The 19,044-nt window shown below is 39.1% G+C and overlaps 1 protein-coding gene across 1 annotated transcript; it reads left to right on the top strand.

Moving 5' to 3' along the window:
- The first annotated feature begins 211 nt into the window (after positions 1 to 211).
- LOC133785649 (uncharacterized) lies at positions 212 to 2,859 on the top strand. Its single transcript, XM_062224872.1, has 7 exons — positions 212 to 463; positions 778 to 948; positions 1,273 to 1,615; positions 1,838 to 1,922; positions 2,009 to 2,095; positions 2,177 to 2,419; positions 2,530 to 2,859. The coding sequence occupies exons 2-7, from the start codon at positions 794 to 796 to the stop codon at positions 2,604 to 2,606; spliced, it is 990 nt and encodes a 329-aa protein (XP_062080856.1). The 5' UTR covers positions 212 to 463; positions 778 to 793; the 3' UTR covers positions 2,607 to 2,859.
- Positions 2,860 to 19,044: the final 16,185 nt, after the last annotated feature.

Genomic DNA, 19,044 nt, shown 5'->3' with positions numbered 1-19,044 from the left:
TAAATATATATGTCAACGTTAAGTTAAGATGTTATATATATATATAAAGATTATTGATATAAATATTTTTATATATTATAATTTATTTTATTATATATTTAAAAAAAATAATAAATTAGATTTTATTAAAATTATAGAGAATATTTATAACTTTAAAACTAAAACTAAAGAATTACATGGGTTGTCCTTGATCTTATTGTACGCCTCCCACGCACCACATTAAAGAATTCATTTTAGCCTTTTCCGCAGTCCACACCACTATTCAGGCCAAAACACGATCTATGTGCCGCCTCTCCCTCTCTCATTCTCACCTCATTCCCAGTCGTCGACGGCAGCTCCTTCCCTCTCTCACCAGTACCAGCAGCTCTCTCTCTCTCACTCACACAAACGGAGACGCCCTCGGACGCACCTGCAGTAGCCCACGACGCACGACCTGCAGCAGCTCACCCCCCTCGGGCCTCGGGTATAGTCATCTACTCAATTTCTAAATTTCTGTGTATATACTCCCTCCCACTCACTTTGTGTTACGCATATGATCTGATTCTGATTCTGATTCTGATTTTTATGTCTTTTATTTTGAAAATAAATTTGTGTTCATTTGTTTTATTGGGTTTGAGTCTGAACTATATGATCTGATTCTGATTTGATTTTTGTGGATAATGCAGCCATGCGTATGCTTTGCTAGTACTATTAGTCTATTATTTTACTTTTTGGGCCTAAACATCGATTAATTTTTGTTATATATATGAATCTGATTGTGTTATATATTTCTTGTAGATTTAATTAGTTGACGATGGCGGGAATAGCTATAGCCTTGGATCTGTTGAGGAAAAACCCAAGTTTATACACAGCTCACTCTTCTGGGTTTATTTCAGCCGCGGCTGCCGCCTCTGCTGCTGCTGCCTCTGTGGCTGCCGGAACCCCTTATGCCTATAAAGCTTTATTTGGGTACTTTTACCTTTCTTAATTTTCTCTCTTTTCCAATTTGTACGCGTGTTGTACTGAATTTATATAATTGTCTTTGATCTTGTTTTCGTAATTTACTTGTATATGATTGAGATTTTTTTTCTCTTTTTGCCCCCTTATTGATTTAATTTTCCAGATTTAAACTGGTTGTAAAATTAGATACAATCTAGAGGATAGAAAACTACCTTTCTTTCTTTCTTTCTTTATTTATTCAATATAGAAGTCCCTTTTGCTTTTGGAATGTTTTTCTTTTTGGCTCAATTTATGCTATAGACCATGTACTGAATTGGTCTAGTGTTGCCACAGTAATTTCAGGATACCAATTGTTCAATGTGATGCTGGTGCAGCGTGGTCTGATGATTATGTAACTAGCTTCAAAACTGCATCTGAAAAATTCTTTCAGAATGATGCTCTTAAATACAGTACTAAGGAGTACAAAATTGAGTTAAAGCCTCTATTTTCGGCTTTTGAGTTTAGGGCATTAGCGATGACCTCCTTGAGATCATTTCTATTGTTCTATTTACCACTTTTGGAGCCTCGTACGAATTTGGATGCAGATGATGATGACTTTCTCCAGGAAACTCAGGAAGAACAGCCTGTAGACTATGTTGTTCCTTTAAAAAAATCAGTAAAACAAATCGGTCGTGAGGTAAGTTTTGACTTTTCATAGTTTCATATTGTCTTCTGTTTGAGATTGTGATATACTGTTTACGAATTTTGTTATTGCCAGAATATGACATACATCTAATTGTTTTATGCTAGACATTTTGGGAAGATGTCTTAAAAAGCAGAACTTCCAGTTCATAATAAGTTTTTTTTTGAAAGGTACAGCTCAAACAAGATCTGACTTATATTTTACATCTTGTTATAGACGACTATTGTCACAACTAGACGAATTTTGGAAAGAATGGCTGTCCATCACGTTTCCCAGCGAATGGCATGGAAACTTTTAAAAGGTATTTTCATTCATATATATTACAATAATTTATAGAATTAATGTAAGAAAATCTAGTGAGAAGCTAATGGATGTAATTATTGACAGATGTTCCAAAATCAGCCACACGCAAGGCTGCAAGAGGAATGCCTGCTTATGTTTTCTTCTACAGAGTTGGCAAAACAACTTTCAGAGGTTGACTTCAAATTTTATTTTATTTTTACTTTTTGCTTTATCTCTCAGCTTTTGTGTTCTGATTGCTACTATCTTAAGCAGGACATCTTCTAGGAGTTGCAGCATCATGGACTGTTCAAGTTGCCATTGAGTTTTACCGATTCATCACTCGTTTGCTGAATTTGAAAGAAGAGGTCGATGAAGTTGAGCCAGCAGAACAAGTTAAACTTCTTGCAAAGAAGCTCACTTCTACCACAATCAAATGCAGTTCATCACTAGTTTTTGCTTCTATTGGAGCAGGAATTGGTGCAGTTTTATTTCGGCCTTCAGCTGGTCAATGGATAGGTAAGCATATTTTCTCTGTAATATGCTTGCTTTGTAGATGCACCATATCCATATTGTTCAATTTCTAAATGCTTAACATATCTATATTCAAAATGGGCATCTCTTTGCAGGCTGTGCTGCTGGGGATTTGGTAGGGCCAATTATTGTATCGACTTGCCTCGAAAAAGTCTTTAGTATTGAAATTTAGTAGGTGCTAAAAGAAAAATTATTAACATGTTTTGCTCACTCTTCATATTGTACTTATAACAATTTTTCCAGGAATTTTTATGATAAATTTTGGGAGAATAATAAAGTGACATTCTCCTGAGTTTTCCATTTTCCCTGTTGTAAAGAATGTCTTCTGAATATTCCTGATCGAGACTCTTGTCTATTATGTATTGAACTAGGCTATTATTTTTAGTTTCTAATTCTACTCGTAATGAATTCTCTTTCCTAGTTTATATATTTTGTTGGAATATCACAACAACAAGGCTTGAGACTAATCTAGAACATTCACAGATGCAACACGAATTATCTTGGTTGAGCCCTAATATGGAATCTACATTTAGTTAAAGCTCGTCCACACACGAGTTCTTGAATCCACTATGAACAGTAACAATACAAACTTAGTCAAGATAATTTGTTCTTGACAACTCTCACAAAACTCTCAAACACTCTGTGAACAATCAAAGACAAACAAGTAAATGATACACTCTCTTACTCTGTTTTCTCTCCAAAAATCAACTCACTTTATGTTTCTTTCTACATAGTTACATACTGAAAAAGCATATAGACCTAAGTGGATACAAGAAATAAAGGAATAAGAAATTGACATGTGGTTGTCAATATTGTTACTATGAGATCATGGCAAACGAAACCTTATCTACAAGTTTTGCAAACTCTAGTGATCTTATAATATCACCCTTGTCACTTACTCCTTCTCCTTCTTTTCGTAAGTTCACAGCCAACAAACTTGACTTTATTTATGAACTATCATATGTTCTTGAAGAAAACAAGATTACCAATAACAACCTTCCTTTGATTAACCCATACCAAATTTTCCTAAAATCCATTACTCCTTTTACCCGGTCCATTAAAGCGCTCATCAAACCATCCTACAAAGCCCCAAAAGAATATATCCAAGCTTCTAAATTCAGCGAGTGTCAATTGAGACCTACTCCTGAGGTCCAATTCGTTACGTTACAAATCCTTCCTAAATTTATTCCCGAGTGGATTGCGCAAGGATTCACCCATATTCATTTTGGTGCCATTCACTTAGTTATTTCCCTTCATGACCGAAAGGGCCTTCCCATCGGCTGCCGAATGGGTTTGCTTGACACGTGAATGAGGAAATACCAACATGCAAGCATTGCAACCATAGAAACTACATTAAACGCAGGAATAGTAATAACTACACTGTTTCCTAACTTTAATATGTCTATCAAAGACAACCGCTTGATTGATGCTTTCAAAGTAGAGGCCCAACTTTCTAGAATTGACCAAGATCTTACTTCCATTGGAGCTACTTTTCACTACCAGATGACATACAGACTCCAAGATCACGCTCTGGATCTTTCTTTGCCAACAGCTGAAGAAGCATTACTGGTCTCGGTAGACTCTACCCAAGTTCCAACATGCACTCATATTCCAAGGCAAATCTCTACAGATGATCTTATGAAGATTTTTCCTAGTTCATGGATAACAAACTATGAGATGCTCCATTAACCTCAAAAAGCTGTCCAGACTCTTACTGAACCATCTTATCACAAGAAAGAAGATGACTCTGTTGAAATAATCTTTGACATAACTCAAACAAAGACTCCCAGTTGCTTTACCACCCAGTATATGATGACTTCTGTCACACCAGCTGATGTGGAAATCCAATCATTTGGTTCTCAAGGCAGCCCTATTTATGCTTTCGAATCTTCGGATTTTTGCGAAAATTAAAGCTACGCAAGTATACGTAATCACTCTTGTAGTTTATTTCCGTAAGACCGATATCGTTCCCACATTGACTGATTATCAATTACCAATAGCCTATTTTATTTTCTATTTGGTAATCAAAATTGGAATTTTTAAAATTAAAAATAATAAATAACAAAATTAAATGAAGAACAATAATCTTGCAGTAAACTTGATTCAAATATATATGATAAATTAAGGATTCTAATATCCTCTACTATCCACTTTATTATTCATTTACGTAATCATAAAGATAATTCTTCTCATTAAGATGAAAGACACGCACAAATGTTAAATATTCAGGTTAAGAAATATAAAACTCGACCATATGCAAATTCTCTATATTTCTATGAGAAATTTAAACGATAGGAAGCAATGAACTCAGCCCTAAATCACATAGATCAATTTGATACTCTCGTTCTAAATTGAAATCTATGTCTATTCAATTTTAGCATATCCAAATCTCACTTCTCAGATTTTGATTTGAATTCATAAATAGCATGTAAAGGGTGCACAATCAATTACATACATAATAAACACAAATTGAATAGATCTTAGGTGAAGAAGAAATTAAAAACTTGCATTAATTCATAATAAAGATTCAAGAGATTCAATTAAAAACCCTAAATAGAATTTAGTTCATGTTCATCACTAAGAAATCCATATACATGAAATTAACATAAACTAAAAATAAAAAGAGAAGAAAAAAACTCTAAATGATAGATCCAATCTTCATCCCAAAGCACTCCTAAGCCTCTTCTCCCAGTCTAGGTCTGCAAAAAGTGCCTCATTTTCTCTCCTTAATCGTAATTTAAACCTAATTAGCATTTTTTTAAACATGAAATGATCAAAACACCCTTAATTGAAAATCAATGTTTTTCTCATTTGTAGACGTATCCTGCGGTCGCAGGATGTCATTCTTGCGCTCGTAGGAATGCCCTGGAAATGCCAAAACTCTTTTGGAATTGCGGCTGCAAGACACCCTTCTTGCGGTTGCAGGAAGTGCTCCGAAACACCGTTTTCCACCAATTTTTGTCATTTTGTCTATTTTTCCACCATGTTTCCACACCTAAGTCACCTAAGCCCTTCGAAACCTGAAAACATACAAAAACCAGCGTAAAATAGAACAAAGCAAAACAAACACTTAATACTTTATCTGAAAAACACATAGATAAACAAGTCTAAAACTCGTTTATCACGGATGGACATAAGTATTGGGATGTTTGCGACTGCAAAAGCTACCTAAAAATAGAAGAAGACCTCCCAAAGCCAAAGCGATGTCCAAGCTCAAGAAAATGACTTAAGCAACAGCTAGATCAAGGAGAAAAAGGAATAGGATTGTTAGGCCAATCCTCTGGAAAGTTTGACTATATAGTCAAATATTCTGCTCCCAAAGACTTACCTGACTCTCCTCCAGAACCAACTGGATGGGACATTGAGCTTCCTCCAACAGGCTCCCAAGAGCCTCCACTTTCGACTCCTCAACAGAACATTTTGCCATGCTACAAAAAAAAAACAGCAAAATGGATGCAACATCATGGAGAAGCTTTTCCTGCTCAAAATCAGCTCCAACAAATTCCACAAGTATGTATGATGACTACTACTGATTATGAGTCAGATTTTTCTCCTCTCAAGAGATTCGATAAACAATACAACCAAGGAACGGTCTCTCACCAACCAAAGGTTCAAAACCCCACAACCAGGAATGCGGATGGGTCTCTAAAAAAAGTATCTCCGGCCGAAGAAGTTCTCAACTGGCAATCAAAAAATATGATTGTCCAAAACAAGGTCTTAAAGTAAGTCGAGTTACAAAATACTAGAATAGAGATGGAAGTAAAACAATCTCAGACTACTGACATTGATAAACTCACTACAAAGATCCAACAGACTCATGAAGAGCTTCTAGCCATCATCAAAGCAAACTCAGTCCCGATGCCAGTATTCCTGGCAAAAGAAGCCGAGATGAAGAGCCTTAAAACTCAATATGAATCCCTCAAGAACCGTTCTGCCAACAAGAACCGACAAAGGCTTTTTCAACTAGCTATTTGAGAACCTCGTCCCCGTTCGGGATAACTACGACGCCGGTCCCTTGGCAGTTTGCTACAATACCAAAAACCTCCCAGCCTTTTCCTATTACTAGAACTGTGCAAGAGGACTCTGTTGTAAGATTAAGACGCATGCTTGATGAAAACCAACAACAGAAGACAAAAAAAGGGAAGAAGAAAGAATCACCAAGCCAACCGACATACGAACTCAAGCAACTTATGGTTCATCCAGCCACAAATCCTTTGTCACAAATGATTCTACATACAAGCACTCTCCACATCGCAGAAAAAGAAACAGACTCAGACGATCAAAGCTTTTCAGCTAGTTCAGACAATTCTTCAGATGACTGGTCTGAAGAAATGAGCTCAACTTCTGATGATACTATACCTAGTGATCCCGACAGCTTATCCAGTAAAAACTTATCCAGCAATGAAGATGGAGCATTTCCACATCTGATGGTTCAACCTGCTGGATCAAACTCACAGACCGAACCAATTATCACAAGTGAAGACGAAAGTGGAAATGAATCAACCCACCACATGTTCCCCAAAAAAAAAAGAGTAAAGGTTCAAATTTTCAAACTTTTACTTTAGATGACACCCCTCCATCAAAATGGTGCGAAAGGTTCCAAGAGTTTTAGGCTTGGCTCAGCCTAGAATCACAAAGACTAGAAGCACGGGAACGGTTCTCCTCAGCTTTGTCTAATGTTTTACAGGCACCCTACAAGACTGGTGGACAAGTGTGGGCGATTACAGGCAAATGGCGTTTTTACAACTTCCATCTGTCACAAATGCCCTGACCTATCTGTATATTAAATTCTGCGGACAGGAAGCTCAAGTCACTGAAAGACTACGCGCAGAATTCTTTAAGCTAAAATGATGTTCAATGGATAAGAGAGATTTGGAGAAGCATTACAAAAAGATGACCCAACGATTCTACCAAATAGATGGAATTGATTATCCAAATCTAAAACAGACTTTCCTCTCTTCCATAACAAAACCACTAGGAGAAGAAACCTTCAGACTTCTCTCGGGAGCAAGAAGAACCCTAGCTGATGCTACGATTGGAGAAATCTATCAGCTAGTTCTAAAGGAATTGGAAAAGATGTGCTCTCAGCACAAATTTATCCAAGAATTCATGAAACAATCCAAGAAACTCGGAAAGGTTTGCAGCCAAAAGGACCTACGAATCAAATGTCCATCATAATCAACATGTTCTTGTCTTCCAGAAAAAATGAAACACAACAAAAGGTTTAAAACCTTTAAATCCTCAAATGAAAAAGGACGTCGCTCATTCAAGTTTCTAAGGAGGAAGCGCTCTTTCAGGAAGAAGTCCAACATATGTTTCATCTGTGGCGACAAATGACATTATGCCAAGCAATGTCCCAAAGGGAAAACGGTCAAACTGACCTCCCACATTCAACAAACAATGGGCATATCTCTCGAAGAGAATGACCTAGAATCCATCTTCTCTATTGATGACAAGATAAATCTAGAATCCCTCTGTGCATTCGAACAACAGAAGGCTTCATATGAATTCTACCACATGGCAACTATCAATACAATACAACCATCGCCAATCATCTCCACGCAGATCCTCTTTACAAAGTATGCTCGGCCAGTCAAAGTAGCAGCCTTCTTCGATACGGGAGCATCATACACCATGATGAACCCTAATGTTCTCCCACCAGAATATTGGAGGAAAGAAAAACAATTCTTCCACGCTGCAAATGGAAACATCTTCTGTACAGAGCTCATCAGTAAACCAATTAAATTACAGTTCTTCCTAGGATGCTCTATCATTCAAAGAGTAATTGGCTCAAAATTACCAGGGAATGATCTAATTATTGGTTTTGATGTCTACACCAAGAAAAATGGTTTACGAATCCTTCCTGGTGGCCTCGGCTACAAACAATATTTTTCTCCATGGGAATCCATACCAAACTATTTTCTCATGCCTCCTGATCCATTCTCCAAGGTCAGACAACGACTCATAGAAAATTTCTGTGCCACAAGTCATGCCGAATTCCTCAAAAAATGTGAATGTCCTCTAAAAATCATCAGTTCTTCACCAGTTTACCATTCAAGCTCAATGAAGACGTCAACCCTACTGATATCGCCCAATAATTCCTAAGTGGTCGCAGTAGTAATGTAACGCCCTGGATAGCCAAGACTGTTACACTGTGTGTTTATAAAGTGCCAGACTTGCTAATCAAGTCAATCAATTGAAAGCGTGTCATCGAAACTATAAAAGAACTAGGGTTTAAAATGTTTTGGTCTCAAAAGCCACATTTTCATTAAGAAACATTATTTATGTACACGGGATCCCAAAATATCAATTTAAAGGCCATTTACAAAAGTTATAAGGTTCAGATACAATAACCAGCCATACTAAGGCAAAACAAGCAGTTAGGTAATCCCTGTCCTGACTCACTCCTCGACCATGGTGATCGAACAACTAGCTATGTACATTCAACCCCGCAGCTCTCCACCTCAGGATTGGTCCAGCTTGCCCTTGCCTTTACCTGCACCACGTAGCACCTGTGAGCCAAGGCCCAGCAAGAAAACACAACAACAACGGAGCATAAACAATTAGCAGACAAGTCAACATCTCACATTGCATCACATAATCTCAGCCATATAACCATTCTGTTTAATCAAGTATTCCACATATTACGCATGTCAATTCATATCATTTACAGTTCACAAATGATAACTAGGGCTGGCGCCCTCAGGCTGCCCCCTCTGTTATCCCACTGACCCCGGCCCGCTTAAACCGAGCTCAGCGATTACTAAGCTGTCCTCGGCTACCAGTGGCCAAGCCGCGCCCTGTGCGCTGATATTATGTACGACACTCTTAGGCCGCTTTTACATGTCCCATGGCGTAATACCATCATTGACACGATAAAATTCTCGGGAGCACTTAGTCCCATCACAACATATAGTCGGGTGCAGTATTCTCACCTGTATCCCGAGCTTCCGATGCCCCAAAGCCGCGAGTACGGTCCTCTACCCTGAGCCTCTCCAAAGACCTAGTCACAACACAAATGAAACATCCTTTATCACTAACCAATCCAAAACTACTTCCCGGAACCAATCCCACACTCTCGGAATCCCCCAAATCCCTAAAACAAAGCACCGAAGACATCCCCCGAACCCCCGGAGCATAGGCTCAAAATTGCAAAATCCCATGCTCTGAAATTGGCCTAGCGCCGCGGCGCTGCCCTAGAGGGCCGCGGCGCCCAGCAAGTCAAAGAGCTTGCCCTGCCCAGAATCAGCCTCGCGCCGCGGCGCCCAAGAACAGGGCCGCGGCGCTCCTTCGCGAGCCCAGAAATCTGGGTTTTTCCTTGCGTTTCTCCCGAGCCTAAACCATTCCAAATCATCCCAAACAAGTACCTAAGCCCAAAAATCAATTCAGAACCCCAAATGAACCCTCTAACAACCCATAAACATCATAAACAACCCCAATCACACAAGCACATCCAAGATCCTATGTTGAGTTTCAAATTCCTAAACCATAAATCATGCCTCTAGAGTCTTAAACCACACCAATTACGAAAATTAAACATGATAAAATCTTACCTCAGCCAAGAACCCAGCTTGAATTCTCCTCAACTCTAGCTTCAAATCACCTTCCCTTTTGATTATCCTAACTCTGAATTCATGCAAAACCAACCACTATCTTGTTTCAATTCATGCTTATTCTCTAAAAACCAGACTTGAAACTTAAACAAATCATAGACAAATCCTTACCTCTGAGTAATCTTGGCTTATGCTCAACTTAGTTGCCTTGAACCATCAAAACTCTCCTCTTAGGTCTCCCAACTTCAGCTTTCCTTTTCTTCTCTTTTCTTCTATATTTTCCTCCAATTTCAGCATAAATAAATTTCCAAAGTGTTATACGTGACTACCTTTTCCTTTCAGCTGAAGCTCATCTATCCTCAACCAATTGACCACTCTACCCTTCCTTTAATATCCCTTTCCTAACTAAACCTCAAAGGCCCTTTTGTCATTTCCTAACCATTGCAATTCTACCATTTCTCCATCTAAACCTGTTACTCTCTATGGTTACTAACAGTTACACAAGTTACCAAATTACCAGTTACCATTATCTCACAAGAACTAAATTACAAAATCCCCAAATTAGCCCTAGGCTCCTCCCGAGCCGAGTATAAAATCCCGTTGTGACCTTTAAGTTATCTAGCTCTCTAGGACCGTCTCGGCACGTGCATCACATTGATGTCACCACACCCACGTGGTACAAATCACATAACATAATACACATAGTCATATAACATGCTTTAAATCATAATCATGCATCTTAATCATTAAAATCACACATAATTCCCATTATGCCCTCCAGGCACACTAATCAAGGCCCTTAAGCCTTATTAGTGAATTTGGGTCGTTACAAGTAATCGGGCTATGTCGTATCCACAGAGAGGTAAAATACAAGTAAAAAGGAAGATTAGTAAATAAGAAATAATAAACTTTGAAATGATGTAACTTTGAAAAAGAATATAAATATGAAATAAACAAAATTGAGGAATTAGAATCAGAAAGAAAATATGGAAGGCATAAGTTTCATTCATGCAAACATATCTATATTTTAATAAAATTGATTCATTCTACTCAACTATAATTCTACACCATTAATTATAGTTGGAAAATATATATACTAAAGCTCACCTTAAAATATGTTCTTTAATTAAATTATACTAACTTCTAATTTTAAAAACCTATCATATTATATACCTTAGAGCGACAAAATACCAATGGCAGAATGCAGTAAAAAGCATATAATATAACAAATACCCTAAATTAAATTAAAAACCTAAATTACATAAGAAGATCATGACTAGACTTATGTAAAAGATAATAATAAATTTAGAATAAAAATTAGAAGAAAATAAATTTAATTGTAACAAATATATAGAAATGAAGAACAAACTAAAGAATCAATATATTAAAAAATATAATGTTAAATATGAACTCCACTCTAGCCTTTCCACAAGAGAATTTAGCCTAAAATAGGCATTGTTTTCACTCACAAAAATGTAAAAGAAAAATAGGAAAAATAAGTGTTTTTCTCTCCAATACTCTCTACTCTTCCTTCCACAATTTGATGAAATTTTACCCCATTTGGTACTCTATTTATAGTGTAAATAGGACTCAAAAACGTGTAAAACCGTGTATAAAATAGTGGGAAAGTGGCATAAAAAACTGGTGGAAGTGGGGAAAATGTGTTGAATCGTGGGAGACAGGGACTGATTGTGGCAGCTGACGGTCGGGCGCATGGGGAACAACTGCCGGCGAGTGGGACGCGTGGCAGGCTTCGGTTGGCTTGTCAGGCGCGTGTGTCAGGAGCGTCAGTCGTGGTCGGGCACGTGGGGAACATGGCAGGCGCATCAGGTGGCTGCTCGGATGGGACGTGGCGTTAGGAAACGTCAGGCGCGTGGGAGACCGTGGGGCAACTGTCAGCTCGTGTCAGGCGGCTGTCAGGCTGATGGGACCAGCAGCGTCAGATTGTGTCAGGGCGGCTGGCGGCTGGTGTAATGCCCCAAATTTCCTAATAAGGTTTAGGACCTTGATTAGGAGGTCGGGAGGGCCATAATTGATTTATTATGCTATTTAATGATAATATGCATGTTTAGGTGTATTAAATATGCATGTGAACCCATTTGTGATTAATTGGGTGATTTTCATATTTTGGCCATTTCGGGCAACTTTGGCATATATGTGAAATGGGCGCGGTGCTTTGTTATTATTTGGTTATGCCAGGGCTACCCAGCACAAGACGATCCTAGGAGGTAAGCTAGTGGGAAAGTCACAACGGGATTTAAGCTTGACTCGGAGTAAGTCAAGGGGTATTTAGAGCATTACCGGGTTATTGGGTAATGGGAATTAATATTTGGTGATAAATTGGAAGTTAGTAAGATCAGGGGGAAATTCTGGAAGTTTTGACTATAATGTCCCCGGGGGTGTTTTCGGGACCCCAAGCGTTAGGTTTTATTGGAAGCTACTTAAGCTTGAAGTAACCTTTTAAGAAAATAAAAAGAACGTTCTGCGCGTTCTCTCTCCCTAAAAGTTCCCTTTTCGTTTCCCGATCGCATTTTCGAAGGTATCTTGAGTTCTAGGACTCGGAATCAAGCAAGGATCGAGGCATAGCAATCCTAAGGAGAATTAGAAGCTTATTAACCGGAGGATTTAGTTGGAAACAACTCAATCAGAGGTAATTCAAGTTTAAGTTTTAAGTTTTTAAAAGTTTTTAAGCTTGAATTGGATTTTGTGAATCGTTGAGTTTTTAGTTTGTTTGAGCTTCAGGTTTTGGTGGTTTTAGACCATTGAGAAGTTTGGGAACTTTGATTTAATGATTGGGAAATGTTTGGATGGGTTTTTGGAAGGTTTTAAAATGAAAAAAACGAAGAAAAGTGGTTGGTGCGGGGTTGGGCCGCGGCCCTGTTCTTGGGCGCCGCGGCCCTAGCTTGAAGAAGATGGAGGAGGCTCTGCCAGGGGGGCGGGCCGCGGCATGGCCATGTAGGGCCGCGGCCCTTAAGGGAAAAGTTGCCCAAAAATGTGTTTTTGTGATGGAAACTTAGCTCTAAGGGCTCGGGATCGATCCTACTACTTAGTTGAGTGGGATTCGATGTCTCGGAGGCTTGGGTTGGGTTTGGAAGTATTTATTTACTCATTTTGATGAGGTTTTATATTATGGTTGTGACTAGGTTATCTCTAGAGGCTTGGAATCGGGATCGTTCTTGTGGCTCATTTGTTGGTAACCTGTGCTTGGACCCAAGGTAAGAAAACTGCACCCTATATGTGTGACATGCATGGTTATGTTTGATGCATGTTGGATGTTTAAATGTAAACATTGGTAGCATAATGAATGCTTGGCAATCTTGCCCATTTGCATATGATTCTTATTGAGGCATGATGGTTGGTCAAATGTGATGCATGTGATGCATGAGAAACATGTGATTAGAGCATGCCATGATTGATGAATATGAGATTGGTCAGAGCTTGAGTCTCTGTGTTTGTGCATGATTATAATTATGCTAGCAACTGTTTAGTAAGCATGCTGAGTGCCCTATTCTTGGATAATTGGCATATGATACATATTGATAGCATTGCTTACTTGTGCATGGCACTGACTAATTAGTCAGAATTGGCAAAGGTGCTAGTATCAACTGTGAAGCTGTGACTTATTAGTCAGGTTCGGCAGTGGTACTGGGCACTGGTCACATTGTGCTAACTCACTAGTCATGACAACCCTAGTGAGTAGTGCAAACTATGTTGATTGGACCTAATTGACCCTCTGCATTGAATGACTCCAAAAGCATTAATGCAGGACCGACCTCAAGTTCGATGAATATAAACAAGCATTTATCTAGCTAAAGGCTAGTCATGTAGAGCCATTGCAGGAAATGGGCACTGGGCCCCTAGTGACCTGGTTGTCAGTCACTCAGTATGGTTTACCAAGACCTCAAAGTGATATTCACTCATCTGATCAGAGCTACGGGCTCTGCATGATCATTTTGATCATCATATGCATGGCTTGGGCACTGAGGCCCCAGTGACTTGCTTGTTGGTCACTCAGTATGGTTTACCAGAACCTGTTGAAGGTTAGAGGCTTACCCAACAGCCAGCCTTCCATTTGAATTAGTGACGTGCTTGTCAGTCACTCAGTATGGTTTACTAGAACCCATCGAAGGTTAGAGGCTTACCCAACAGCCACCCTTCCACTTGAATTAGTGATTCACTTGTCGGTCACTCAGCATGGTTTATCAGAACCTCTAGTGTTACGACACTCATCTGATTAGGATTGACTTGATAGTCCTCCAATCAGAAGGCCATGTTTTCTTATCCTGGATACCCCAGCATATGTTTGAATTCATTTGCATGCTGAGTAGAGCTATGAATGCTAGGCATGCTAGATATGATTTGATATCATGATATGACTGTTTTTGAGCATATGAGTTTTCTTGCTGGGCTTCGGCTCACGGGTGCTTTGTGGTGCAGGTAAAGGCAAAAGGAAGCTGGGCCATCCTTGAATTGGAGAGCTTAGGTGATGACGTGTACATATGCAGCTGCTCGACCAATACTTGGGCGAGGTTTGAAAGAGGAACTAGGGTTAAACCCTGTTTTGCCGCTTAGAACGGCCTGTTGTAAATATTCTTTTGTAGTAGACTCTAAAATTATATTTTTGGGATCCCAATGTAAATATTAAACGTTCTAGTGAAACGTTACACCTCAATCGAAATTTTTAAACCCTAAACCACTAATCACACTTAGTTACACGTTTATGGCCAAATGACTCGATTATCGAGTTTAGCACTGTTTTGCAATGTGCACTATAGCGGTCCCTGGAGTTGGGGCGTTACAATTTTGGTATCAGAGCATGCCATGGTTTATGTGTTCCTGAAGACAAGCTGGGCATGTACACTCATCATTGAAGATAGCTTCACTCAAGGAATGGTAACTATTTTCGTAGTTATGTGCTTAGCTGCTTAAATAGATTGTGAATGCTTTACCTGCACATTGCATTAGGGAGCATGAGATTCTGATAGAGCTTGGCTCTTGACTATGTGATTATATGCTCCGTGGATATATTTATGAATATGATCATTTGATTACCTGCTCCATGATTACATAATTGTGATATTTGCATGCTTGAGTTGAGGCATGGTGTGAACGTTGGAAGAGCAGGGATTCTGATTAATGTGTGAATGCCATGGGAATGTTTATAGCACTGCAGTGATATGTGTATGTGGTGTGGTAAGATTGATCCCGTGGGGGAAAACTCATGATATGCTCATTGTGTCTAATGGGTCAAGTTATTGACTGCAGAACAGGTTTATAGCCAAGGCAGTTATGAGGCCTGGTGGTGGTTATTTAGAGGCTGAGAGTTTCAGCCAGGGGTTAAGTTCTTCATCTGCCCCTCAGAGTTTTCAACAGATAGTCACAGATTTGCAATCAAGATTGCAGAGGCATGAGGAAGAGATCAGGTGTTTGAGGCAACAACAGAATCTGTTGGGGAGCACCTCTTCCTGTGTTGTGCCAGGAAGGGCACCAGATTTGGCTCAGCCTAGGGTTGAGAGCAGATGGGAATTTCTCTGTGGAAGATTCCAGGAGTATGACCCTCCAGTTTTTGAGGGAGGCCTAGATCCATTTAGAGCTGAGCAATGGATGGGCATGATCAGTTCCATTCTTGACAGTATGGGGCTGGTAGGTCACGATAGGGTGATCTGTGCTACTCTTGTACTGCGGGATGATGCCCAGACGTGGTGGGAAGTGATATCCCAGACACAAGAGACAATATAATTGAAAATGATAGAAATATTGCTCTTGTGCCTTTCTCCTTTTTTTTTCTATTTTTTTTTTCTTCTTTTTTCTTTTCTTCTTCTTTCTTGTTTTTTTCATTTTTTTTTCATGAACAACATAATAAAAGGCTCTCTAATAAGATTTGTCTATAGAAAATATTATCCCTAAAACATCATCCATTCATACAACAATACCTTGTCCAAATAATTATAACAATTTCTAAGAATCAATAAAAAAATTTAAGTTGCTTTCTCAAGTCTCACTTCTCACAGAAAAGAATGAATTACTTAAACATGGCAAATTTCTAAGCAAATATGTGCTAACAACCATTTTACCACAACATTTGGCATGTGCATTAGGTAACTCTAGAGAAACTCTTAGTAATACAGATAACAAAAATTGACTCAAAAGTAACATTTTGCAAGAATAAATAAGTAATTTTCAAAAATTTAACCATGAAAATATTAGTATGACAAAAATCAACATGAATGTGCATGAATATGCTCACCACCCCCAACCAAAATCTGACAGTGTCCTCAATGTCTCAAAAGATAATAAATGTAAAAGAGTAGGGAAAGAGAACACCTGGATAGCGAGCGTTGAGTGATAGAGCGAATATTGATTCTCTAAAACATGAAAAACTGAAAACACAAAATGATAACAATTAAAATAAAATGACAAAAGGGAAATAAACAGAAAACAAACCTATGTACAAACAATTTGGAACACTACTCAGACTTGGTAAACCGGTTCCACGAGGGTGACTTCTTCAGGCTGGGTCACCCTCTCTATGTAGTGTTTCAGTCGCTGGCCATTTACTTTGAATTCTCTCCCATCAGTTGGGTCTATGACCTCAACAACACCATTGGGAAAGACAGATTTCACAACATATGGGCCAGTCCACCTTGATCTCAGCTTGCCAGGGTGGATATGTAGACGAGAGTCATAAAGATGCACTCGTTGGTTTGGCTCAAATTCTTTTCTTAGGATCTGCCTGTCATGAGCCACTTTCATTTTAGCCTTGTAGATCCTAGAGTTTTCATAAGCATCATTTCTAAATTCTTCAATTTCTGACAACTAAAGCTTATGATTGAGTCCTACCGCCTTGAGATCAAAATTTAGGCTTTTAACTGCCCAATAAGCTTTGTGTTCCAGCTCAACAGGAAGGTGGCAGGCTTTACCATAGACTAGCCTATAAGGAGACATACCAAGTTGAGTTTTGTAAGCAGTGCGGTATGCCCAGAGAGCATCGAGAAGTCGTGAGGACCAATCTTTGCGGTTAGGATTAACCGTCTTTTCTAAAATTTGCTTAATTTCTCGGTTGGCTAACTCAGCTTGGCCATTTTTCTGTGGGTGATAAGGCAATGCAACCTTATGAATTACACCATATTTTTGCATTAAGGTCTCGAAAGAATAGTTGCAAAAATGGGTGCCTTGATCACTTATGATAGCGTGAGGTGTGCCAAACCTAGATAACACATTTTCCTTTAAGAATTTCACAACAGTTGTGTTATCATTATTTCGACAAGGCACAACTTCCACCCATTTTGAGACATAGTCTATGGCGAGGAGAATGTAAAGGTAGCCAGAAGAAGGTGGAAATGGTCCCATAAAGTCTATCCCCCAACAATCGAATATTTCTATTACAAGAATTGGGTTCAATGGCATCATATGTCGCCGGGACAGGGCACCTAATTTCTGACACCTTTCACATGATCGACAGAAATTGTTAGTGTCTTTGAACAAAGTGGGCCAATAAAGACCACACTGTAAGATTTTTGTAGCAGTCTTTTTCATAGAAAAATGACCACCACAAGCTTCATTATGACAAAAGTTCAGAACACTAAAAATTTCATCATCTGGAATGCAACGTCTCATAATTTGGTCGGGGCAATACTTGAAAAGATATGGGTTGTCCCAATAAAAGTTACGAACCTCGACCAAAAATTTACGTTTATCTTGTGCACTCCATGCAGTTGGAAGTTCGCCAGTCACTAAGTAATTGACGATATGAGCATACCATGGCAACTTAGTGACCACGAAGAGATGTTCATCAGGGAAGTCATCTCGAATGGCTGGGCCATCAACGGAATCAGAAAATTCAAGACGAGATAAGTGGTCCGCTACCACGTTTTCAACTCCTTTCTTGTCTTTTATGGTCAGATCAAATTCCTGTAACAGAAGGATCCACCTAATTAAACGTGCCTTAGCATCCTTTTTGGAAAGGAGGTATTTTAAGGCAGAATGGTCTGTAAAGACTGTGATAGGTGAACCAATCAGGTAGGAACGAAACTTGTCAAGTGCAAATACTACAGCAAGTAACTCTTTTTCAGTAGTAGAATAGTTCATCTGAGCAATGTTAAGAGTTCTACTTGCGTAATAAACAATGAAGGGCTTCCCTTCCCTTCTTTGACCTAAGACGACCCCTATAGCATAATTGCTAGCATCACACATGATTTCGAACGGTAAGTTCCAATCTGGTGGCTGAATGATAGGGGCAGAAGTGAGTTTTGCAACGAGCGCTCGAAAAGATTCCTCTCACTCAGGTGTCCAACTAAACACAACATCTTTTGCTAGGAGGTTTGACAAAGGGCGAGCAATTGTCGAATTTTTTTGTATGAACCTCCTATAGAATCCTGCATGCCCAAGAAAAGACCGAATGTCTTTAACAATCTTGGGGGTGGGCAGCTTTGATATGAGTTCAATCTTTGATTGATCAACCTCAATTCCTCGTTCCGACATGACATGCCCCAAGACTATGCCTGATGGTACCATGAAATGACACTTTTCCCAGTTGAGTACCAAGCCCTTTTCTTTGCAACGTTTAAGCACAGACTCTAAATTGAGAAGGCTTGATTCAAAGGAATCTCCAAAGACTTTCAAATCATCCATGAATACTTCCATACATTTCTCGATCATATCACTAAATATGCTCATCATGCATCGCTGGAAAGTGGCTGGAGCATTGCACAGGCCAAATGGCATACGCCAGAAGGTAAAAGTACCAAAAGGACAAGTGAATGTGGTCTTATCCTGATCTTCTAAGGCAATATCGATTTGGTAATACCCTGAATAACCATCGAGAAAACTATAGAAAGGATGACCTGCCACACGTTCCAATATTTGATCGATGAATGGAAGTGGAAAATGGTCTTTGCGGGTGGCTGCATTTAACTTTCTATAATCAATGCACATGCGCCACCCAGTTGTGACCTTGGTAGGAACAAGTTCCCCTTTTTCATTTTGTACCACTGTTACCCCAGATTTCTTGGGAACAACCTGAGTTGGGCTGACCCATTTACTATCAGCAACAGGATA

The sequence above is a fragment of the Humulus lupulus genome, chromosome 1 (assembly GCF_963169125.1).
Source record: "Humulus lupulus chromosome 1, drHumLupu1.1, whole genome shotgun sequence".
Taxonomy (NCBI): Eukaryota; Viridiplantae; Streptophyta; class Magnoliopsida; order Rosales; family Cannabaceae; genus Humulus; species Humulus lupulus.
The sequence above is the reverse complement of the archived record's forward strand: the minus strand, read 5'-3'. Positions and strand labels throughout refer to the sequence as shown.

What these genes read in the sequence shown, in the direction of transcription:
- LOC133785649 (XM_062224872.1), top strand. Translation starts at nt 794, where the DNA reads ATGGCGGGAATAGCTATAGCCTTGGATCTGTTGAGGAAAAACCCAAGT. An exon ending in GCCTATAAAGCTTTATTTGG is followed by an intron (nt 949 to 1,272) that starts GTACTTTTACCT and finishes GTGTTGCCACAG; the next exon opens with TAATTTCAGGATACCAATTG. An exon ending in TAAAACAAATCGGTCGTGAG is followed by an intron (nt 1,616 to 1,837) that starts GTAAGTTTTGAC and finishes ATCTTGTTATAG; the next exon opens with ACGACTATTGTCACAACTAG.